We start from the raw sequence: 26769 nt of genomic DNA, 5'->3' as shown, positions 1-26769 counted from the left end.
CAGTAGTGTTGCTATCCATGCTAGAATATTGCTATGATAAGTGAATGGCACAGAGGGCGGGGAGGGGGAAGAATCGGAGAAAATAGAAGCTGCTGTGAAACAAACACAAAGATTTTCATTCCTCATCCCAGGAAGGATAAAATAGTGATATACCCTTATTTCTGAGATGACGTTCACTGGATGGTAATGATGGTAACATGATAATAAGCATATGCAAACCTCATGATAACATCTTAAGAATTTAGGATAGTAACATTATATAATTGTTTAAGATGACATTTTAATCAATTTTAACATTCCTTGCCTGTTTTAAATTTTACATGCTTTTTTGTGGTTTCAATATTATTATATACCACCCGGAGTGTGAGGGAGATGAGCAGTTCTTAAATATGACAAATAAATAAATAATGTGATTGGTCAGTGGTCCAAGCTACCCAAAGTTTAAGATAACATCATATTCTGGGATATTCTTGGACATCAACACAGTAATAAATAGTAAGAAATTAGGGCCTCCCACAGTGCTATTTGTGTTGGAAGCCAATACTATGGATTATTAAATAATGAAACTATAAATAATGCAATTTATTAAAGAATATTTTGTGTTAATGGCATAAAAGGAATTAAATACCTCTTGGTATTCAGTAGTTAAAATTAACAGTGATTGGTTTAAAATAATTAATAATCTAAAGCCTAATACAGAGATTTAAAGCAGTTGGCAACTGAACAAAGACATCTTTAATAGTTAACAGACTAGGAGATTAGTTACAGTGCACAGTCTATGAGATTTTCCCACTGAGAGAAAAATGAAGAGTGAGTTAGTATGAGGATTCCTGCCAAAAGAATAAGATTGGAAGTTTAGAAATGTTTCCAGTTTTTAGCTATCCCAGAAACCTGGAGCTACCATAGCTAATAGCAATGGCACTTAGATTCATATACCACTTCATAGTGTTTTACAGCCCTCTCTAAGCCATCTATGGAGTCAGCATATTGCCCTCAACAATCTGGTTCTCATTTTACTGACTTTGGAAGGATAGAAGGCTGAATCAATCTTGAGCTGGTCAGGATCAAGCTCCTGACAGTGGACAGTGAGTTAGCCTACGATACTGGATTTTAACCACTGCACCATCACAGCTCTTGTGCCTTTGGCTCACTAGCTAAGGTGGCACAATGTCCTTGGCCCACTAGCAAAACAAAAAAAAAGACAAGAAAATATTTTTAAGTGGAGGAGGGGAGTTTTTGTAGAAGTTGGTGGAGAAAATATAAGAAAAGGGCATGCCAAAATATGTTACTTAACTTGAATCATTTAGGAAAGGGGGGTGGAAATGGAATCATGACTTTCAGTCTGCTGTCTTTCATGTGACAGAAGGAGGAGAGAAGAAAAAATGAACGAAGGCAAGGAAAGTTCCTCCAATTAAGAAAGTGGGGGGAGACAGAACAAAAGAAGACTAAAGTTACTATTTTCTTCTCTAACTGGCTGGAAGGTCAAGGACCATCTTAAACTTTTCTTTGGCAAAATCATTAATGCACTGTGCAATCAAAAGAACCTTGATAGGACCTTCTCAATGCTTATACTAATCAAAGTGCTTTTCTGAAGTCTTCTGTTTGACATCAGCAAAAGGTAATAATACACTTTGAATATTGGGATATTCAAATACTAGAATTATAGATTATTCTATGTCTCAAGATTTTGAATCTATAGTTAATGTCCAACATCAAAAAAAGAAGAAAATTTCAAAAATTAGGTCACTATATACAGTATATATATACAGTTTAAATTTCTCTTCCTTTTATGTTTCCCTTGGATCACACCAAGCTATTTCTATAGCAAAAGGATCTGAAGTCTACAGCTATTCTTGGAAATACACATTATGCTAAAGGTGGAAGCTTTATTTTGCAGTCTGGCAATTTGTTATACAATAAAAACGTTAACCCTTTTTTGGTATAAAGTTTAAATGTAATTATATTTGGTCTTTATGGTTTCTGTTAGATCTGGGAGGATGGTTCAAGAACGGAGGCAAGACTCAGATAGCAACAACAGCTCTTTATTAGTGACTTCAGATCTGAGCAACTAATCCCAGCCGCAGCAGCCCCTTATATAGGGCTGGCTGCGGCTAGGCAGCCAATGAAGGCGATTTGAGTTTGCCGCTCTTGGCAGGGCCAATCGCGGCAGCCTGTTTACTGGCCAATCGCATCAGTCTATGGTGACCAATCATGATCAGCTATCAGCGGGCCAATCAGGTTTGCAGGCTTCGAGCCTGCTAGTCCGGAACACCCCTCCCCTCTCGGTTCTGTTTATGGGGGGGAGTAATATAGTCTCGCAGGTAGACAGGTCTTCGCACCTGTCTACCTGACTTATGCAATTCCAATTGTCCCTGTTCAAATCTGGGTTCAGATGGACTGCTTGCTGGATCAAATAGGAACGGTGAACCGGTGCCATGGTCAGGGCTCTCCTCTGGTGCCCCCGGGGTGATAGAGTCCTCAGCTTCGTTCCTACTGCCATGGCTCCCCGGGCTCGCTGAATCTGCCTGGCTGCTGCTTCTTGGTGAAGCGTTCGCCTGTCCAGGATCAGCTGCAGCTGGTGAGTGTTGCAAACTATGGTGCGGTGATCTCGGTGTTAGTTCAGAATAAACAGGTGTTGGTTCTAATTCTGAGTTCACGGCTTCCCCTCCCCCCCCTGGTGTCAAAGTCAGGGTCAGGGTTGGAAGATGTGGTTAGTCTGGAGCGCAGCTGGTCAATATGGCGTTTCCATGCTCTGCCATCAGTGGTGAGTAGACGGTAGGAGCGGGGGCCCGTAACTTGAGTTACTTGGGCAGGAATCCAGAGGGGATCCCCAGAAAAATTTTTTGCAAATACAAGGTCTCTTACCTTGAAGGCACGGTGCTTGCTGCTGGAACCCAGGGGCTTTTCCAGGGTGTAGGCAGGGTGCAAACTGTCTAGAGGCGATCTGAGTTTCCTGGCCATCAGGAGTTCAGCTGGGCTCTTGTTGGTCGTGCTGTTTGGTGTGATGTGTTGCAGGAGCAGCATTCTAGTGACTTTGTCGTGGATGTTACCTTGTTCCATTTTCTGCAGGGTTTTCTTTGTAAACTGAACTATTCGTTCAGCCCTACCATTCTCCGCAGGATGAGCCGGCGATGTGAGTGCGTGTCGGATGCCCCGTTCCGCTAAATACTGTTCAAAGGCTAAGGCAGTAAATTGGGGACCATTGTCAGAGACCAGAACATCTGGTAACCCATGTGTGGTGAAGAGTCTGTTCAGTTTTTTGGTGACTGCCTCAGTAGTGGTTGCTTTCATTTTATTGACCTCAAGCCAGTTAGAATATGCATCTACGGTTATTAAGAAAGTGTGGCCTCTCATAGGTCCCGCAAAGTCAATATGAATGTGAGACCAGGGACCCCTGGGTGTTTCCCATTCTGCTGGTGGAGCTTTTGGTGGGGCTGAGTGGTTTTCCTGGCATCTGTTACAAGAGGCGACCCAGGTTTCGATTTGTTTGTCCATACCTGGCCACCAGGCGTAACTTCTTGCCAGTGCTTTTATACGCACGATGCCCGGGTGTCCATAGTGTAGCATTTGCAAGACCCTTTTTTGTAACTTAGTTGGTACAACAACTCGGTCTCCCCACAAGATGCACCCTCTTTGTGAAAAAAGTTCTGTTTGTCTGTTTTTAAGTGGCATGAATATTTCCTTAGGGTCATAATCTGGCCATCCCCTCTCCACCCAGCCAAGAACTCGTGCCAAACAAGAGTCTCTTTTGGTTTCAAAGGCGATGTCTTGGGCCGTTAGTGGAGGTGAGGGCATTGTCTCTATTTGCAGTACCGGGAGTGTGGGAGCTGGGTCTTCCTGTGGCTCGGGTAGTGGTGAGCGGCTCAAGGCATCTGCGTGAGGAATAGATTTCCCCGGGCGATACTTTAATTGATAGTCGTAGGCAGCAAGAAATTCTGACCATCGCGTCATTCTGGGGGAGAGAATGTGTGGAGTAGGTTTGTTGCCTGCCAGAATCCCAAGTAGTGGCTTATGATCCATTATAATAGAAAATGGTCTCCCATAAACATATTCATGAAATCTTTTAATTGCAGAGACAATAGCAAGGGCTTCCTTATCTAAATGGCTATAGTTTCTTTCTGTTTTTGATAGAGTTCTTGAAAAAAATGCAATTAGTGCCTCTGAGCTGTTTGGTAGGACGTGGCTCAGGATGGCCCCCACCCCAAATGGTGAGGCATCACAAGTGACAGTCAAAGGTAGTGTCTCGTTATACTGAATTAGTACTGCATTAGAGGTAAGGAGGTCTTTTACTTGCTGGAAGGCGTGTTCCTCCCGACGTCCCCAAGTCCAGGATGCCCTTTTATCGAGTAGTCTATGAAGGGGCTCAGCAACAGTCACCTTCTGGGGTAGGAAGATGTTATAAAAGTTAATAAGTCCCAGGAAGGCTTGGAGGTCGGTTTTGTTTTTAGGTCTTGGGGCATTTTTGATAGCTGCCAATTTCTTTTCTGTGGGGTGGATTCCTTGCTTGTCAAGGAGGTAGCCAAGAAACTCCACCCTTTCTGTGCAAAGTTGGCACTTTTCCTTCTTAACCTTGAGGCCAGCATCCTTGAACCTCTGTAGGACTGTTCTGAGGCGTTTCTCTAATTGGTTTTTTGTGGGTGCTGCTATTAATACATCATCAAAATAGGGCACGACCCCTTTTATACCTTGTAATAGTCTCTCCATCAGGCTTTGAAAGATGCCTGGGGCTACGCTTACACCAAACTGGAGCCTGTTGCATTTGAATGCACCACGATGTGTGACTATAGTTTGGGCTTCTGCAGTCTCGGGATCAACTGGTAGCTGTTGATACGCTTGGGCCAGATCTAATTTTGCGAATATTTTGCCACCCCCAAGTGAATGCAGGAGATGTTGAACAACTGGTACTGGGTAGGCGCTCTGCTGTAGCGCGTGATTGAGGGTGGCCTTGTAGTCACCGCAGATTCTTATGGACCTGTCAGGCTTTATGGGGGTGACAATTGGTGTCTCCCATCAGGCGTGGTCAATAGGTTCTAACACGCCTTGTGCAATTAATTTGTCCAGTTGCTCGTCAATTTTGGATTTGAGAGCAAAGGGAACTCGGCGTGGCTTTAGGCGAATGGGTGCAATGTCGGGGCAAAGATTAAATGAAATAGGGGACCTCTTGTACTTGCCTAGGCTTTCGTTGAACACTTCTCGGAAGTCGTGGATGAGAGCCGCCTCCTAGTCATCGTCTTCAGTATGATGGATGCCAGCCATTCCGATTCCTAATGGCGCGAACCACTGAAGGCCCAATAGACTTGGCCGGTCTCTGTCTACAATGGTGAGTGGTAGAATTGCATTATGTCCCTTGAAAGAGACCTGGATATGGCGGGTACCTGCGACTGGAATCCGGTTGCCTTGATAGTCTTTCAGTATGAGTCTCTGACTGCTGAGGTCTTGGCGTCGGATGTCGGGAATTAGCTGCTTGAGTGTTCTCCAGGATACCATGGATAGTGATGACCCAGAGTCGACTTCCATGATGCACAGTTTGTTTTCAATGGTGACCTTTACTCAGATTTTTTTAGCGTCAAGTGATGAAGCGTGGCCGATGGTGATGGTTTGATGAGCCTCCTCTCGTCTGGGTGTGTCATTAAACCTTCGGGGTCTGCTGTACTGGTTCCACTGGTTGCTAGGGCAGTCCCTTTGTGTGGTGGAGTTGCCATCATACCTCTTTGGGCTGCTCCCTCTCCATCTGGGGCTGGAATTTCTCTTGTTTCTGCATACCTTCGCGATGTGCCCTCGTTTCTGCAAAAAGCGACACAAGGCATCTAAGAATCTGCATTCGGATCGGGGATGGTTTCCCCCGCATCCGGCGCATTGGTAGTTGGGTTTACGATCCCGCTGGTCCCATTGCTCACATTTCGACCGGAGCCTGTGGACTTCTTCTTCCTTGCTATCTGAGGATGACTCGACATCTTCATGATGGGTGGTCGATGTGTACTTGTCTGAAGGTTTCCCAGCATCGTTGGTGGGTTGGCGGTTGGTTCCGCTGGTTCGACGCATTCATGCTGCTGATTTACGAGTGGCTTCAGCTGCGGTGGCGTCTGCTATGGCATCTGCAAGCAAGATGTCTCCCTTGGCCATGATCTTGCTCTGGACAGTTGGGTCTCTGAGGTCAAGGACGATGCGGTCTCTCATGGCTTCTTTGAGGTTGGCGAAGCCACATAAACTGCCCAGGTTCCTCAGGTCTGCCACGAAATCCCCAATGCTCTCACCATCACGCTGGTCCCTCTGGTAGAACTCATGTCTGCGAATTAGAGTTGGCATGGCTGGGGCGTAATGGTTGCGCAGGATGGGAGCAAGGGTATCCCAATCCATGGTTTTAACCTCAGCTGGCTTCGCTAAGGCTTTAGCCATCTTAAAAACGGCTGGCCCACAATGGGTTAGAAAAACGGCTCGTTTCTTGCTAGGCGTGGCATCTTTGAGGTTGTTGGACTCCAGGAACATTTGAAATCTGTCCATATATGAGTCCCTTCGCTAGCTGGATCAAATGGTGCGGGTGGTATAGCGCTGCTGGCCATTGTCGCCGTCATTGCACTCTGTCAGCCACGTGCTCCTTCAGCTAGCTCAAATCAATAGACTTCGTTGCCTCCGCATCCCATCCTCGTCGCCAGTGTTAGATCTGAGAGGATGGTTCAAGAACGGAGGCAAGACTCAGATAGCAACAACAGCTCTTTATTAGTGACTTCAGATCTGAGCAACTAACCCCAGCCGCAGCAGCCCCTTATATAGGGCTGGCTGCGGCTAGGCAGCCAATGAAGGCAATTTGAGTTTGCCGCTCTTGGCAGGGCCAATCGCGGCAGCCCATTTACTGGCCAATCGCATCAGTCTATGGCGACCAATCACGATCGGCTATCAGCGGGCCAATCAGGTTTGCAGGCTTCGAGCCTGCTAGTCCAGAACAGTTTCACTATTTGAGCTTATATTGTTCTATTGTGGATGTTTTTATTTCTGTAAACCATTAGCACTCACAAAATTATGCCAGCTTATAAATCAGAATAATTAATAAATCTGATATTTCATGGGCCCAGAGTCCACAATGTATATGCAATCATTTCCCTGGGATACAAAGAAGCTACCTCTCATTGTATGGCAATGAATTCCAAGTGCTGTTCACTTAACCCTCCTCACTTTTTTCTTTCGCTGAAAAAGATCAGTGTTTGCTTGAGAGCTTCTCAATGTAGCAACATTTTTAAGCAACAGATGGGCAATGGATTCTCGCAATGTAAAACTGAGCCCCCTGAATAAATTTATTACAGATTTATTTATTATTCAATTAATGCCTACCTCGTTATACTGATTCTAGGCATCTAACAATATCTAAGCTCAAAATACAAACAACCTAAAACATTAATGCTTACAATAACAGCAAAGGTGAAACTAATGTGCCGTAATCAACAACTTCAGAGGCTCCAAGTAACAATCTGAACTCTGCATCGAGGAACACATCTAATCCTTCAAAGTTTTGTAACGTATCAACTGGCAGTATCGGGGTCTTCTAACCAAGAGCAGACTGGTATTCCAAGGGGCAGATGCTGTGGCATAAAAGCATACTCTCTGGATCTGGAAAGATGATTAGTTTTAAGTGACAGGACCACCAGTGCACCCCTCCTGCTGAATTGAATGGGACAGTAGAAAGGCTTGGAGAGAGATGATTTCACCATGGCATGAGGGCTTTGTAGGTAATATCCAGCAGTTTCAACTACATCCAAAAGCTCCCTGGCAGCCAATATCTGTCAGCTGCTTTCTTGTGCCTAACTATAATGTAGTGACAGTCTTCCATGAATGCTGATGAGGGTGGTTCGGAGGGGTAATATTTGGGGGAGAAATGAAAGTAATTTCTGTATCTTCCCAAGATGCTGTCTAAAGGTCACCTGGCTGGGAAAAGAAGGCAGCTGTATACCAACCTTGTTTGAAGTGACCATTCTAAAAACTTCTTGCTTGGACCTGAAAGGTCATAGGGGGTCAGCAATGTGAGACACTTAAGGGAGGGAAAAGTTGAACATAGGGATTTTGACATACGATTCTCAGTTATGGCTATGCATTAGTGCAATGCACTTGACTTCTAATAAAACTATACCTTTCTCAGCAAATAGAGCCAAGGATTGTTTCTATTATTTTTTTCCACCATCACTCTACTAAATAAATTATTCCTCAACACTGTCCAACTATTTACTAAGTCTGCATTACTATTACTATTAATCTTCTCATTGTTCCTATTACCCATCTCCTTCCACTTGTGACTGTATGATTGTAACATTGTTGCTTGTATCCTTACGATTTATATTGACTGTTTCCTAATATGATTTGATTCCTTATTTATTTTATTTTATTTATTTTATTTGTCAATCGCTTACAAGATACAAGTATAAGAATAAACATAGTTTTGAATACATGAGATAGATACTTATAAGAAAAATAAACAATAGGACAGGGACAGTAGGCACAATTGGTGTGCTTATGCACGGGGCGTATATACAGGCCTCTTAGGAAGGGGGTGAGGTCAATAGTAGACAGTTTAAAGTTAAAGTTTTTGGGGTTTGGGGAAGAAACCAGAGTCAGGCAGAGTATTCCAAACATTGACCATTCTGTTGCTGAAGTCGTATTTTCTGCAGTCAAGTTTGGTGCAGTTAACCTTGAGTTTATATCTATTGTGTGCTCTTCTTGTATTGTTATGATTGAAGCTGAAGTATTCATTTGCAGGTAGGACATTACAATGTATGATTTTACATACTATATTTAGAGTGGACCGAAGGCGGCGTAGTTCTAGGTTTTCTAGGTCTAGAGTTTCAAATCTGGTGGCATAAGGTATTCTGCAATGAGTAAAGGAGCGGAGAACTCTTCTTGTGAAATATTTCTGGACTTTTTCAATTGTGTTAATATCAGATACGTAATGTGGGTTCCAGACTGATGAGCTGTATTCAAGTATAGGTCTAGCAAATGTTTTGTATGCTCTATTAATAGTGTGATATTACTAGAGAAGAAGCTATGTAGGATTAGATTAACAACTCTTAATGCCTTTTTGGCTATGTAGCTACAGTGGGTTCTAGCACTTAGATCATTAGAGGTGAGTACTTCAAGGTCCTTGACAGAGTTTGGATCCTTAACAAGTTCTTGATTATTTAGCTTGTATTTTATTTTGTGATTATTTTTTTTTGCCAATATGTAAGACAGAGCATTTATTTGTTGAAATTTGAATTTGCCATTTGATTGACCATTCTGATACATAGTCAAGGTGTTTTTGGAGGGTAGTAGTATTGTCTGTGGTGTTGTATAGCTTTACATCATCAGCGAAGAGAACACAGTTGCTCTTAATATGATCACAGAGGTCATTTATGTAGAGTATGAAGAGAGTTGGTCCTAAAACACTGCCTTGGGGGACACCACTGTTGATGGGTACAGAATTTGATAGGACGCTCCCAATTTTGACCATTTGTTGTCTATTTGACAGGAATGCTTCTATCCAGTTATGTAGGTGTCCAGAGATACCGTAAGATTTTAGTTTTAGGAGTAGTTTGTTGTGTACCACTGAATCAAAGGCTTTACAGAAGTCTATGTAGATTGCGCCTATTGCTTTGCCCTGATCGAGTTGTGTAGTCCATATGTTTTTGCAGTGTAAGAGTTGCAGATTACAGGATAGTTTTTTTCTGAAACCAAATTGATTATTAGAGAATAGGTTGTTTGTCTCTAAATGGAGGGTAATGGATGGGTTAATAATTGATTCCATGACTTTACAGATGATGCAGCATAAGGAGATTGGTCTGTAATTTTCAACTAGGCTACCGTTAAGTGTTGTACCTTATGATTCTTGATGGATGTATTTTTTCTTTTTATGCACACTAAGAGCACATGCACCAAGACAAATTCCTTGTGTGTTTAATCACACTTGGCCAATAAAGAACTCATTGATTCATTTTATTTATAGTAGTGGTTTAAGTGGTGGCAAGTCTGACAATATCTCACTGTGCATATACTGGTTTCATTTTGGGGCAATACAATCCCATCCAGAACAAGTGATGAAAAAATCTCCAAATCCAGGAAAAAATCTCCAAACCCCTCAGTCTTACTAAGATTGAGCTGAAGCCTATTATTTCCTACCCAGGCTTCCACAGCCTCTAGAGACCCTGCAACAAAATCCATAGCATCTCTTGGCTAATCTAGGGTATAGATAATCTACTTCCTCCACAATTCTTTGAAGCTTCAGAACAACCACATTTTCAACCATCCTTAAAAGATTGAAGACAGAATGAAAATTGGCTAGGTTCAACAGTGATTCCTTGATAGCGATTCTGTAAGAGTCAATAGGACCACTACCTCTTTCACCACCTCCAAGATCCAACTTCCATGTCATTTCCTTAGCTAATTAGGAGGGATATGGTCTAACATGCAAGTGTTAAGCTTACATTTCTATAAGCCCAACTGAATCAAACTCATACTAGGCTGAATCTCATCCACTTCTGTATGATCTGCATAAAGGCCAAAGTCCAGCTAGGAGAAAATCTAGATGATTGTGTCTGACAGATGCCTGCCATATACCTTAATAATTCTGTCAAATATTTATTTATAAATTTTATTGGGTGCCCATCTTAACATATGGTAACTCTGGGTGGCTGACAGTTACATATATAATTAAAAACATTAAAATACATTATAACCAAGGAGACATGGAGAAGGCAGGGGTGGAATGGGGGGAGATGGGATCTGTTATTACTCAATCAACCACATTCATTGCACTGTTCCCCCACTGGGCCTCCAAGCTAACTGTCACAGCCATGTCTTTAGGTCCTTATGAAAAGATGGGATGGTTGAGGCCAACTTCGCATCAGGGGACAAGATGTTCCAGAGGGCAGAAGCAACAGCACAGAAAGTCCTCCTCCTGGATCCTGCTAGCCAGAATAATTGAGCTGATGGAACCTGCATCATGGCTCATTTGCTGGTATAAAGTGGTACGGGCCTATCCCAGAGGGATGAGACAGTTCCTCAAGTAACATGGACCCATACATGAAGGGCTTTAAAGGTGATCACCAACAGTTTGAATTGTACCCGGAAGCAGGCTGACAACCAATGCAGCTTACAGACCAGTGGTGTTACAGGGGACATTCAGAGATGGTATTCAGCAGGTTCTGACCAGTTCTGGAGAACTGGTAGCGGAAATTTTGAGTAGTTCGGAGAACTGGCAAATACCACCTCTGACTGGAGATTTTACAGTATCCTTCCCCTGCCAGGCTAAGAAGCCACAGAACTGGTAGTAAAAAAATTTGAATCTCACCACTGGGGACATTCTTGGGGGCCTAAAAACTACCCAACTGCCACACTCTGTACCAGCTGTAGCTTTGAATGGTCTTTAAGGGAAGCCCCTTATATAGCACATTACAATAGTCCAGCCATGAGATGACTAGGGACTGAATGACTGAACACAAGGAATCCTAATCTGGGAAAGGCCGCAGCTGGAACACAACACATAAATTGTGCAAAGGATCTCCTAGCCGTGATTGCCACCTATTTTTCAAACAGGAGTTGTGAGTCCAGGAGAACTCACAAGTTGTGAACTGTGTCTTTCTGGGACAGTGCCATGCCATCCAGAGTCAAAGATGGCAAAGTCTCATATATGGGAGCTCCATATATCTAAAGTCATTTGGCCTTACAAGGGTTCGGTCAAAACCTGTTGTCCACCATCTAGGTCCCCACAGCTTCCAGAAACCGCAAGAGGGCAACCACAGCAGCACCAAGAATGGAAATATAGAGACAGCTATCCACTGGCATAATAATGGTGCAAAAATATTACGGTTTCATTGTCCGTAACACCAAACAATAAGCCTTATGGCAACTATGAGGCAGGAGAATCCTGACATCTTAATTGTGGCTGTAGCTTGTGCTTCATAAAATTCATTCCTTGTTGCCCTGCTCTGGATATCTCTTATTGCATTTCATCCCCTTAGCTCCTCTGTAAACTAGAAAGAGATCCAGAATCCAAGGAATGGAAAAGATTGCATAGGCATGATCTCATCAAATGCCCCAGCAGCCTTATCATTTCAAGTCATGATCAAGCCTTTAATAGAATATGCATCAGACCTTCAAAACCATCACTGCACTCCCTCTGGAACCAACAGGCATCTGGGTAGAATGATCAAATGGGTCCAGCTCTCCTGCAGTAGGGAGCAGTTCTAGGTAATTCCAGGGCCACTAGAAAGTGATCTGATCATGACAGAACAATTACATATGCTGGCAAGTTCATGCTGATGATGTACCTGGTTGAAAGCTGCCTAAGTCTTGTCTGTAAATTAATTTGTTACAACAGCTACAAAAGGAAAAGATCAGGAATGAAAAAGGAACAGGGAGAGTAACAATGGCTAACTCTATTTCTACAATTTCTATTTCAGTAAAATGTTTATTTAAATGAAGGAGGGGGGAAACAACTGTGCATGGATAGCCCAGAAACCAAGTGCAGTCCAAAATGTCTCAGACATTACGGGCTCCTTGCAATCTGTTGCCACGAGGAATAATTTTCTGAACAGCTTTCATAGTTGAATTAGTCCTGATGGACAGAACAAATATAAAGGGTAACACGCCAGAAGAATAATAAAAGAATTTTGCGCTACTAGCATTTTGACTGATCACCCACCTAATTTGGCTGAAGAATAGTTGAGATGCCTATCATTTGCCAGCAGGAAATCAGAAATGATTGTGCATGAAAATATACAGTCTATAGGCAAGGTACATGCCCAGCAAGTTTTTACTTGTTGGCAGGAGCTCATCAACACAGCCTTTGATTATGATTGAGGAAGAAATGTTGGGTAGCTGTAAGCTGTTTACACAGTATGTATGCATAGCCCTTTCACACTTTAAAGCATGTGAACAATATTTAACAGAATGTTTCATTTTTAATTTGGTGGAAGCACCCTTATTCCCATTAAACCTGACAATCCTACAGGTGTGATAATTGTTTCCAGTCTCGGGTGTTGCTGGATTGTGGGCACAACAAAGCTAATTATGCCAACAGCTCAAACAATGCCCAATTAGTGGTTTCTGTTTTTGTTTTTGGCTATGGAAGGATGCTGGCTTTCATAATGCATGATAATAGTTAGCTGCAATGAAGCAAGAGAAAAGAGAGAATGCCAAGACTTCAGAACTACATCCGCTCTCACTTTTTGATTGTATCAGTGTGAGAGAATCCAACTTGTGTGACAAAATAGCTATTTGATCTGCCATATAAACCTAGAGGATACGTACCTAAGCCATTTTTGGTCAAATAAAATAACTGTCGGCCCATACAGGAAGTGATTGTTTCTACATCTTTATTCTTCAATTGTTCCATTCCACTTAAAAGATGAACTGTGGCTGCGGGAGAAAAGTATGCATGAAAGCCCAGGAATATTGAAGAAAATAATAATTAATCATTTTGTCCAGGTACAGTGAAGATATTTATTAATCATTTTGTTCCCGGTACAGTGAAGATATTTAATTTTTATGTTTATTTACCCAGTTCACACTTCACAAGCCTACATGAAACAAAGTGATACTTTTTAGAATTTTGTGACAATCTGTGAGTCAGAAATGTGTACAAAAATATGCACCTTAAAACAAACAATGCATAATATTATACTGAGGGAAAATTTCAAAAAGTGCATATTCTAAAAGTGCATATAACACAAAGCAGAAAAGTTGTTCTATGTAATTATATACCAAATTTATATGTAAAACTTCCATTTACCTCAACATAAAAACTTTATAAAGTAATGCAGAACAATTGGGAAAATGAAATGAACAGGATGAACATTGACAGATTTAACCACCATTTAATTATTCTCTATCAGTGATTAATTCTGTCCTGACGCCGCTCCATTAGTGCCAATAGAGGAACAAACATTACATTCAAATAAGTAAAGTTGTAGTAAAACAATTTAAGAAAAGCAAAATAGAAATAAAGGCTTGGTTAGTTTGATAGAATAATAAAAAGTTCTGTTTGCTGCAAGATGATATCACAATATATAACGAGGCAAGGGGCTTAGATAAAATATGTACAATGTAAGATTAATCAGGTATATTTCACCCAGGAAGAGTTTAGGAAAGAAAATAATTATAATGATTTTAAAATTTTAGGAGACTGCAGTGTAAGTGATAAAACAGATTAGTTCTCTATTGCTTTAGAGAGCAAAACTCAAAATAATGGCTTCAAACTAAAAGAAAGAACATGACAATGAAATGTTGGGGGAATTACTGCATGGAAAATTAGTTTTGACAGTCAGACAGAGTAAGAAGAGCCTCAGAAGGCATCACATTGCAATTTATTATAAACACTGTAACAGTCTGTTATCTGTGGTAGTAACAAGTTGTACTGGATGAAATCTAGAGATCCTGACAATTACACCAATCTAAATTAAGAATTCAGATGATAGTTTTAGAGCTTCTGATCCAAAAACCCACATGAGTACAGGCTCATGACTTGTTATTTATCTTAGGGAAATGTTGGTTTTGTGATTCAGTGTATGTGGCCTATGCTGTTTAAAAGATGGTGAGTTCCCATTTTGCATCATCACAGTCTTATAGCAATAGCAATAGCAATACCACTTAGCCTTATGTACTGCTTCATAGTGCTTTACAGCCAGAGGTGGTATTCAGCAGGTCCTGACCAGTTCTGGAGAACCAGTAGTGGAAATTTTGAGTAGTTTGGAGAACCGGCAAATACCACCTCTGAGTGGAGATTTTACAGTATCCTTCCTCTGCCACACCCACCAAGCCATGCCCAGTAAAAAAATTTGAATCCCACCACTGTTTACAGCCCTCTCTAAGTGGTTTACAGAGTCAGCATATTGCCCCCAACAATCTGGCTCCTCATTTTACCAACCATGGAAGGCTGAGTCAAACCTTGAGCCGGTCAGAATCAAACTCCTGGCAGTAGGCAGAGTTAGCCTGCAATACTGCATTCTAACCACTGAGCCACCATGGCTCATATGACTGGAGCAATTCCGGTATATACACCTCATATAGATAATTTAGCTCATAAATTTGCACTTCCATTTGATTACTCTTGAATTCTATATCCACTGATGATTCAATACAATCTTACATATTATCTCCTATATGCTAATTATATATACATACACACACACACACATACACACACATGTTTATACGATATATATATCTGGTTAAGGGCTCCCAATTAATGAAGAAAAGCTAACACAAGTATGCAGCAGTGACGATACATTGAAAACAGAGAATTTGAATCCTAAAGTACTCATTCTTCGGGGAGATATAAATGCTATAACACATATCTTAAAGCTGACTTCTTAGCCCTAAATATGTTAATATAATCTATCTGGCAATACAGTAAATTGCCTTCTTGGCCTTTTTACCAGTCAACACCCTGAACTATAAGTAGTTTTGATTCATAATTGAAAAGCCTGTATAGTATAACTGTGACTCTTTAACATTGATTGAAAATAAATGAATACCATACTCCAAAGACACTTATAAATAATTTTAAGAGGTAACAGATTAATGTCTTGTGGGCATCTTTCATGTTATAGAGCAACTTGAGAAAATTGATTAATTTAATATAGTAAGAGTTCATAAAATGGTATGTGAGTTATTAGGTATATACTATAAAAAGATTAAGATACTTAATGCAACAAGTATAAGAGATAATCTGTAAACTTAGAAATTTCAGAAGTGTTTCTGTAGCCTATGTATGTTATTGTAACAATTTGCAGTTATTATTTAGATGTAATAGTCTGTTAAAACTGAGGAAGTGAAGACTTGCATTTAAATTCATAGAAAGGTTTGTAATATTTGATTGGCCTTCACTACAATTCTACAGAAATATGTCTTAATCAGACAAGAGTTATTGTAGTCCATTATTCTTAGCCAGGATTCATTCCCAACTTTGTAATTCAAGATATTTTTAGCTGGGAGCCATGTCTGTACCTGTGGGAAGCATTTGTTGCTTTATGCAAATTATCTGTTTATGAAGATTACATATCTGCAAGATATATTGAACCATTAAAGCAATAGGCAAAGTGATCCATATGTTCTTAAACAGCTCTGATTTCAGACAGTCTTCAGAAAACCTCTAGCAACTGATAAGTACTGCACAATTAGAGTGACAATGGAGTCATGCATGCTATTTTTTTGCTTTTATTTTGTTTTATATTTTTGTCTAATAAAGAAAAGTTATTCATTTCTATATTTTCTATATTTCCTTGCTTCTTTGACTGGAAATTATCAACTTCACTGTTGAACAGGATAGAACTAGCCCAAACAGACACTGTTGCAAACCAGGGGTCCTTGGACTCCTGTTCCAGGTGGCAGTCATGGTTAGCAATGCCTTTCAGTTGTGCACCTATTGCACCTATTCATGGACCAGGAGACTACTTTCCAGCATTCATGTCCCGGTCACATCTTGGATGGATTATTTTATGTGTTGTACAGGAGCTGTCTTTGAAAAACACCTGGAAAGCTGGTGCAAAAAGTAGTGCAGGAGTAATGTGCATATCAAAATTAGTAGGTTAAACCTTTGCTCTGTTATCAGTTACTTTCCAGGCTCAATTTGAAGGGCTGGTTATGACTTATAAAGATCTACACGACATGGAGATGGATTATTTGAAGGACCATCTCTCTCCAGTTATATTTATCTATTCCATTAGACCTGGCAATGGGTTATGTTATGGGTCACATTCACCAAGATTTTCATCTGACAGGGGCCAGGACCTATGATGGCACCCATCTTCTAGAACAGCGGTCGCCAACCGGTAGGCCACAGCTCACTGGTGGGCCGTGGAAAAATTTTGGTGGCCCAGAGAAGAAATGGCCCCCAAAAGCAATTAATCTGGGCCGTGCAGTTCTTGTGCCACCTGGCTCTCCGAGGCACCCAGAGTCAGGCCCCTGAGATGCATGTGCCAACCAGCTCCTACACCCGCCGGCGGCAGCAACAGCAGTCCCCAACCCCAGCGCCCACTGTCAGCTCTTCCCCATTAGTTCTCTAGCTTTGAATTGCTCCCAGCTCTCTCTCTTTCCTCCTTCCCCCGCCCACATGCAGGCAGGAAAGGAAAGGGAGATGGAGCTGTGCACAGCTCTCCCCTTTTCCAGCCCTTGCTGCCTCTCCCAACATCGAAGCCTCGGAAATGCAGGCAAAGCCACCACAGTGGTAGCGTCCTGAGTTGCCTTAGCATGCTCGGTTAGTTAAGAATCACCCTACCTAGAGAAGGAAGTGGTGCTGGAGGAGGAGGAGGCAGGATTGGAGAAGCAAGCAACTCAGGGCGCTAACGCTGTGGTGGCTTTGCCTGCATTTCCGAGGCTTTGATGTTGGGAGAGGCAGCAAGGGCTGGAAAGGGAGAGAGCTGTGCATGGCTCCATCTCCCTTTCCTTTCCCGCCTGCACTTGGGTGAGGGGCAGGAAAGAGAGAGAGAGAGACGGGAGCAATTCAAGGCTAGAAAACTAATGGGGAGATATATAATTTATATTTAATATAAAAATTATATTAAAAAAATAAATTATAATTATATATAATTAAATATAATTATATTAATATAAAATTATATTAATATAAAAATTATATTAAATATATTAGCTTTTTAAAAAAATCGTATTAGTGGTCCTCGGGCTTTAAAAGTATGAGTTGGTCCCTGAGATCCAAAAGATTGGCAACCTCTGTTCTAGAATATTATCTTCCCTGAAGTTATATTGGGCCCAATCCTGCTGGCCTTTAGGAAATTCCTAAAGATATCGCTGTGCCATCAGGATTGGGATCCCTTAGAGGTTGTGGAACTACAAGGTAGCTGTATTGTTTGTGAATTGTTAGTTGGCACTCTCCTATTTTTTTATGTCTTTGGTTAATCACTTTTCATCATTTAACTTTATATGACTAATATTTTGCTGTAAGATGCCTACAATCACATATGTGAGAGAGGAGGAGGAGGAGGAGGAGGAGGAGGAGGAGGAGGAGGAGGAGGAGGAGGAGGAGGAGGAGGAGGAGGAGGAGGAAAAAAGTGTAGTGTTCACATTATGCAATATTTACCAGATATTTGATGCTGACTTTTAATTTACAGATGGCTATCCACAAGAAGAAATGGTTTACAGATGGAGAAAAAACTCAGTAGAAGCTGCAGATCAGAAATCTTGGAGACTTTATCAGTTTGACTTCTTGGGACTCAGAAATACTTCTGATGTTGTGCAAACATCAGCAGGTAATAAATAAGAATTTCCTGTCCTGGAGTGATAGTTGTATATCCTAATATTCTTGGTTTCATAAACATAAAATTATCATTCAGTACTCAAATGAATCCACTGCTTGAAATGCCAATTCAAGAAAACATCTCTCCTGTCCATGCACATCTATCTGGAGACTATGAGGGAAAACCCTTGAAAGATCCCAAGCTGAAACTTCTGAAAAATCTATGCTTCACTACTTCAAGTGCCAGGTTCAGAAGAATGCTTGATTTCTTCACAGATGTTTTTTGTCAGCTCTAGTGTGAACCAGTTAATAGAGATATCTTTTTTTCTTTCCTTCATAATAATGCATTTAGAATGCAGGTGTCATCTAAATAAATAAAAAGTAGATGAATTTCTCCAAATTATGATTCATTATCAGTGACTCTCAACTTAGTGTTTTATAAATTAATGGACAATTGAGAAATAACTGACTTTGGTAATTAAGTGAATGTTCATTTTCAGGAGCAGTATGTTTTTGATAATCAGATATGAGTGTAACCAGTTTTAAGTGAAGTGTTCCATCATCCAGTAATATATAACTTTGGGATATTTGGTGGTCTTTGAGCTTGGTGGTCTTCTTACAGACATTTATTAATAATGGTTAATACTGATGATGTGACCTAGCTTGATAATGAAACATCAGCAAGAAGACCACCAAGCACAGAGAACACTAAGGATAATTTAAGTGAGCTACAAATATTCTTTTCTAGTCCTGACCAGCTATTAAATCAAAGGAGAGTTACAATTTTAATATATGTTCTGTTAGTATTTGAGAACATGTATGCATTAAAACCACTTACTCTGTTATTGCTGGATGTCATAATGAACAGCCCAGTTTATTGGATAGTCTGCAGTCTTTGACAGGTGCATTCTCAGGTCAGATATGGATTTCAATCTTATAAAAATCTGCCACTGTCATAGAGAAATCCAAGTCTTAAACAAGTCGATTGGATTTTTTATTTCTGTCCATCCGTCTTTCAATTTTTCTTCCATTCTTTCATTGCTTAATAAATACACCAATAAATATTAATTGTAGCTATTTTTCACATTTTGTCATTTAGTCTTGATGTTATTTTTCATTCATGTGTCATATCATTTTTAAATATAGTCAAAGGAAATTGCAGGTAGCAAGATCACTGATAGTTGATTATTGTTGAACGGCCCGGAGTGTATTGTATTAGCTGAACCAGTTAAATAAGACATTTCCCTTATTATTCAATCTTTTCTCCAGGGTTTGGTAGGATGTGTTTTTCCTCTCCTCCAAAACATTTTAAAGACCTGGAAAATTGCCAAGGTAATGAATGCTTTTCCCCCCATTGCCCTTATCGACAGACTTTAATTTAAACTTAATGGAATTCATTTTAGCTTTTGCACAAACTATTGTCCAGCGTGATAGTAAATGCAGAAGTATGCATGGGGATCTATGGATTATTAACCACTCTAGAAATTAGGATGTGTTTAATTGTGCTCAGGGAAGGAGTTTCACTCCTACTCATGGTTAAACTTTGTGAAGAGAATGCTATCCTGATACCAACATAATATTTGTATATCGTAAATAAACCCAGGTTGGGAAGGAAAAAGAAAAAAGAAAATGCCACACTTTTCTAGATTGCTCTGCAGGGATCCTTGTATAACTCATAGCTACAAAGCTTGTAACACAGACGCAGGCTCTAATGCTACACCCATATTTCTCTGCTTTGAGAACTTAAGGATAGATAGATTATATAAACCATTCTAAAAGCCATTAAGACAAGATAATGCTAAATATTGACTGGTCCAAACAAATGTATTCTTATTCCATAAACGATTTTTTTTCTTTTCTGATTGCTACATAGAGTTACAAATCTCCTTTATCTCCATGTCGATTTGAAATACCCTAAGATGTAGGAATGGTCTTAGGAATTTTTGGACTCCTAAACAAAAAGGTCACTAAGATCCCATATGGAAGACAGATCTTTATAAAGCTGTTCCTCTTTTTGAGCTCATGATATTAAGAAAGTTAATGAGGCACCTGAATGATTATCTGCTTGTGATATTGTTGTTCCTTTTACTGGAGATCTGAGTTTTCTGAAGGGAACATGTTGAGGGTTTACTTACTAGAAATAGTCTATATCTAATGTTACTATATATATCAAGCCTTGGAAGTACAGTAGTTATAATGCAGATTGCAAACTCTGCCCACAGCCTAGAGCTCTATCCTGACAGGGCTCAAAGTTGACTCAGCCTTCTATCATTTCCAGGTTAGCAAAATGAGAAACCAGATTGTTGTTAGCAATATGCTGGATCTATACCCACCCCAGAATTCTGTAAAGTACTATGGGGTGGCATATAAATCTATGTGCTATTGCTACAGTATGTATAAAACTCTCTTTGTAATGAACTTTAACCGGGTGAAATGGTGCATCATAAGGCAACAATTTTTGAATTGAGATTCCTCAAATGGGCAAACTTATAGAATGTGTTCAAGTCTGGAGCCCATGACTTTCTGACAGTATAAAATTTGGGGAAGTTGTGGCTGCTTTAGTGCTACTTGGTGCTGCACTGCTGGTTATTTCTGCTTTCATTTGATCTTCATTTTCAACATCCATGACAATTTCTTAGCCTATCTTGCAATCCTTCATTCCCTCCCTCACCCAGCAGCAATCATTTTCCTACCTGCTGGGAAAGGAAGGGAAGGGAAGGACAGGACAGGACAGGACAAGGAAGAAGGAATTTTTGCATACCTTTTCTGGTGTCATGGATCTGCTCCTGGACTCCTCTCCAGATGCAAGTTCAGAGGAGGAAGGTGACTTTGAGTCTTCAGATGAAAGCGTGGAGCTGAGTATTGGTCAGGATCAATGCTCAGAGAATGCTAGCCTGATGAAGCAGCCTCAGCTGAGTTGATCAGATGAGCAACAGGCTGAGGCTGAGGCAAGTTGGCCACAAGACTCCAGGCTAGGAAGGAGAGCAGCTGCCAGCTGTTAGCAATGATGAGGTGGAGTCCACAACTCCTCCTGATCCAAGGACATGTAGAGTAGGGAGGAGATAGGTACAATGCCAGTCAGCTAGACTACTCATGAGGAGGTAACCTTGCCTCTCATGAAGGGCTGCACCACTTAATTACTTAACCCAGCCCTGAAGACTTGAGTGTTGCTGAAGCAACATGCCCAGTTTTGTACCTTGTGTTGCTCATGCCATGTATCCTGGCCTGTTTGACTCATGCACTTCCTTCCTAGACTTCTTACCTGGACTTTGTGTGTGCCCATTGGACTCGAGTACCCAGTAGCCAAGGGGTGCTTTCTGAGGACCTGTTTTGTTTTTATAACACATTAAGGTTATGAATATGCAACTGTATGAACAAGTTAATCCATACACTCATCAGCAGTTACTCCTTATATCAATCCTAAATGAAATATTATAGCTGCATAAATTATTTCAAAAAGTTACACTTCTGTTGTGAGAAAAATTGGAATAAAAATTACTAGGTGACTAACTCCTAGAACTTAAAGCCACTCTTGTGTAACTGATGGCTGTTGTACTCAAGAAGTTATTAGTTAAGCACAATCAAAACATAAATAATTCAGAAATGTAGCAGATCAATATATCATTGCAAGTTCTTTAGCCCTGACTTATCAGTAAAGTCTCATATTGTAATATGAAGAGATGAATTCTTCAAAACTGAAATTAAACACATCAAGGTATTTGCTTTCCTCCTGATATTGGAACACATTGTATTATAACAACAAAACACTGATATATAACAGTGATATGTGCTGCAAACACATCAATTATGCATCTCAATTGATAAAGTCTAGTACCTTGCTAAAATGAAATAAACATATCATAAAATCTTCTGATTATACAGTTCAGTGATCAGTTACAAATGAAGTCAATGCATGAGCAAAAGACTAGCATTTTGTGGATAGTTTCCAATTCTTAAAATAAGAATAAATTGAAAACTTTTCAAGATGCATATTTATAAGAGCCACGGTGGCACAGTGGTTAGAGTACAGTACTGCAGGCTACTTCTGCTGACTGTCGACTGCCTGCAATTTGGCAGTTTGAATCTCACCAGGCTCAAGGTTGACTCAGCCTTCCATCCTTCCAAGGTCCGTAAAATGAGGAGCCAGATAGTTTGGGGACATAGAGCCATCTTTCTAGGCATGCCAGCCATCACCTGTTGCTTTTCTGGTTTCTGGTGCTTCCCTGTGTGTGTGCATGTGCACACACTCTGGTTTTGGCACTCGATGCCGAAAAATTTCACCAACACTGTACTAGGGTTACTAGTACTAAAGTAGCATAATTATCTATTTATTTAGCACATGATACCAAAATGATAATGTAAGACTTTAAACAAATAAAGAAAATTATCTTTATTACAAGAGCTGTACTAACTTAAGAATAACATTTATTTATAGAAATGAATTCCTTGAATATTCTTGAATATTTTTTATGCATATATAATGAATATTTATTTCAGTTTTGCAAACTAATCTTTAAATAGCAGATCTAGAAGTTGTGTTGTAAATTGCAGGAACATGCACAAACATATTTTAGTTAAGTTAGCTAAGGTAGAAATGATAAAATATTTTGGGTAATACAAGCATTGAATTTGATATCTTATATTAACAGACGTTCATAATGTTAGTCTTATGATTAAGAAGGCACAAATGTATTTATGATGCAGATTAAGGTTAAGGACCTAATTGAAAATAGAAGACAACCCAAAAAGGGAAAGAAGAGGTTTGAATTCTGCATATTTTAATTCATAACTAACCTTCTAGGCAAGAATACAATTCCAGAAATGCACACTATGCATGTAGAACAAGACAGGCCTAAATCTGCAACATAAAATCAAAAATAAAATAAATAGAATAATATCATAACATAGTAAAATAGAAGGGGAGTGGAATCATAATTCATATATATCTCCTTGTTGCTCTTTGTAGATATTTCCTTCTGATCTCCTCACTCTTCCTCTTGGTTGATTCACTTTCTACTACTTGGAGGGAGCAACCAAAATAAAATGGTATCTCTTCCCAGGATGGAAGACAAGCAAATAAGAGCAACACTTTCACAATAAAAGCAATTACTCTCTTCTTTTTCAAACCTTCAAAAGAGAGAAACTTTTCTTTTCTTTAGGGGCTGCTCAGAGTTCAGGTTTCCTGAGCTTTGCTGGTTTCTTGTCAACTATCCGGATTGAGAAGTGTTGCATCTGAACTTTATCAGGATGAGATTTCTCCTTTTTCTTACATTCTCTAAGGACTTTTTATATAGTCAGTAAGAAAGTATATTATCATTACTACTACTACTACTACTACTAATACTATTATTATTATTTATTCATTAACTGGCGCTGAGTATCAACCAAGTATCTTCTTAAAATGTATGATGTTCTGAGTAGTGCAGTGTTTTGTAATTCCATGGGTATTATTGCAGAAAGCTGCAATTTCTTGATGTATTTTGTAAAATTTTTGGATATGGTACTGAATGCCCTGATGACAATGGGTATCACTATTACATGTTTCATCCATAACCATGTAGTTTCAATGGCCAGGTTGTGATATTTCATGATTTTCTTCCAGTTCTTTTTCTTCGATTCTGATGTCTCATGGTACCACAAGATCTTCACCATCTCATTTTTGACAATTTTTTTTCCACTTTATGTTCCCATGACTTTTTGGATACAGGTAGGGCATATTTCTTACACAATTACCAGTGGATTAATTTAGCAATTCGATAATGTCTAGCTTTGTAGTCAGTTTGCTCAATTTTGCTGCACTCACATATTAAGTGTGAAACAGTTTCAACTTTGTCATTGCAAAGTTGGCAGTTTGGATTGTCAGTGGATTTTTGTATCTTCGCTTTCATGGCATTAATTTGTAGTGCTTGTTCTTGAGCAGCAAGTATTAAACCTTCCGTTTCTTTCTTGATGGTTTCTCTCTTAAGCCATGCCCATGTCAAGTTGTTATCACATTTTCCTTCAATGTTTTTCAAGTGCTGTCCATTAAAAGCTTTGGTTTTCCATCCATTTAATCTATCATCCAGCTGCTTTTCCTTATATTCCGCCTTTGTTTCTTTGTTTTTATAATGTTATTTGTTTTCATAGCCTGCAGCAATTTTTCTGTACTTTGGTTTACATAGTCATTCAAACTTCATTTTTCTTCTTCTACATTTTCATGGATTTGCAATAGCCCTCTGCCCCCTATTCTTCTTGGCAAGTATAACCGTCAATGTCACTTCATGGATGTAAAGCATGGTACATATTCAAAAGTTTATGCAGGTTTATGCAGGTCCAGGTTTTCCAGTTCGGCCACAGTCCTGTTTATTATTCCAGCTGGGTAGCATATCACAGAAACTGCCCATGTATTAATGGCTTTAATTATGTTTCCAAAATTCAGTTTTGAATTTAATACTTTGTGGACCCTCCTGGTGTATTCCTTTTGCGTTGACTCTTTGACTTTTCCATTCAAGATATTATCTGTTTTCAATATGCCTAGGTATTTGTAACTGTCATCCTTTGCTAATGCTTTCATGATGGTTCCAATTCTATTCCTTCTATTTTTTCCTTTTTTCCTTGCTGCATGGATAGTATAGCACATTTTTCAAGTCCAAAGTTCATTCTGATGTCATTGCTGAACAGTTGAACTGAGTTGACTATTGATTCAAGTTCAGTGGGACTTTTCACTCATAGTTTTAAGTCATCCATGGTTTATCTTGCCTTGTTGGCTTGAGTTTTGGTGACCCAGTTTTTTGTTTCATAGGATTATTTTCATTGGAATTAATGCAATGTTGAACAGTGGTGGCAAAAATGAGTCCCCTTGAAAATTCCTTGTCTGATATTGACTTCACCAATGTTCTCCCCATTTGCTGTTAGAACTGTTTTCCATTTTTGCATACAGTATTTGCTTTCAAAAATGTACAAATATTTTCACTGATTCAAAGTTTTTCAGACTGGCATTAATCCAGCTGTAGGGTAATATGTCAAATGCCTTCTTGTAATCTATCCACACCATTTTAAAATGTATTCTTCTTCGTTTTGCATTTTTAGTACCATTTTGTCAATGAGCACCTGATCTTTTGTTCCTCTTGATTTTTTTGTAATTTCTTTTTTGTTCTATTGGGTACAAACTGTTTTCCAACAGATGATTGAATACTGAATTTGCTGGTACTCTTGTAAAAAGTTTGAATGTTGTTGGCATACAAGTAATTGAGTGATGAGTTGCTTGGTTTATGCCCTTTTCTTAATCTTTCATTATCAAGTATGTTCGGCCAGCTGTTAACCATTCTTCACGTGTTGCATTTTGAAGCATTTCATCAAATTGAGTTGCCATGTGGTGATGGAAGCAAGTCAGGTGTTTTAACCAGTATCCATGCAGTTCGTCCAGGCCAAGTGCGCTTCAGTTCTTGACTTTCTTTACTTGTTGTGCACCATATCAGTTGTTATTACAATATTCTCCATTTTGTTTCATGTTGTTTGTTTTTGAATATCTTTGATCCAAGAGGCAGTTTTATTGTGTTCTACTGGGTTTTCCCACAGTTTTTTTCAAAAGTTCAAAGTTTTTTCTCTAAATGGGTGAACATTAGTACGGACTCAATTTTCATCAAGTGACTGGTAGAAGAGGTATTGGTTTCTCCTGAACTGGACATTTTCACAATATTGTTTTATTCATCCTTCATATCTTTCAATTTTCTTTGCTGTTGCTATTACACATTGTTTTAGTTCTTCCATAATTTCTGTTATTGTTTTTCCTCCAGGTTGTATTTTTTTGTGTAAACTATTTTTCAGCTTTTTATTATTTAGTTTTCCTTCTTTCAAGTATTTCAAATTGCTATTAATAATAATAATAATTATTATTAATAATAATAATAATAAGTCATTATCAAGAACCTGGGGTAGGAAAATCTGGTGGGGTTACAGATATCACAGGATGGAAGCAGAGATGGTATTCAGCAGGTTCTGACCAGTTCTGGAGAACCGGTAGCAGAAATTTTGAGTAGTTCACAGAACTGGCAAATACCATCTCTGACTGGAGATTTTACAGTATCCTTCCCCTGCCACACCCACCGAGCCACACCCACAGAATCAGTAGTAAAAAAAATTGAATCCCACCACTGGACGGAAGCTGTCCTCTGTAAAGCCACCTTTTGCAATTGACTGATGGCAAAGTTTCCAATGTCCGTGGTGTTCAGGTGGTGCTCTAGTTGTTTTGGAATTGCAGCCAAGGCATTTGTAACTATTGGTATTACCCTTGCTTGCCTTTGCCACAGTCATTCTATTTCTTTTTGTAGGTCTTTGTATTTTATTATCTTCTCTAATTCTTTCTCTTCTGCTGTCCACTGTCTGGACTTTTTTGTCTTTCTTATTGACAATTGTTAAGTCTGGGGTGTTATATGGCAGCTGCCTGTCTGTTTGAATCTAAAGTCCCAGAGCAATTTAACTTCTTCATTTTCTATGACTTACTCTATTTTATGGCCCTACCAGTTTTGCTTGCAAGCAAATGATATTTCTTGCAGATTTTCCAATGCAACGTTGCTGCT

General features: G+C 39.7%; 1 protein-coding gene across 1 annotated transcript in view; it reads left to right on the top strand.

The window, feature by feature from the left end:
* GABRG3 (gamma-aminobutyric acid type A receptor subunit gamma3) overlaps window positions 1-26769 on the top strand; it is a 415770-nt gene that overhangs the window by 356457 nt on the left and 32544 nt on the right. Inside the window, exon 6 of the mRNA XM_087938441.1 lies at window positions 18087-18224. Coding sequence (XP_087794567.1) covers window positions 18087-18224 — 138 coding nt within the window. The remainder of the gene's footprint in view (window positions 1-18086; window positions 18225-26769) is intronic.

Source organism: Pseudonaja textilis, chromosome 8 (assembly GCF_049901715.1).
Source record: "Pseudonaja textilis isolate UNSWEBS1 chromosome 8, rPseTex1.2, whole genome shotgun sequence".
NCBI lineage: Eukaryota > Metazoa > Chordata > Lepidosauria > Squamata > Elapidae > Pseudonaja > Pseudonaja textilis.
Note: the sequence above shows the minus strand (reverse complement) of the source record. Positions and strands in the feature narration are given on the sequence as shown.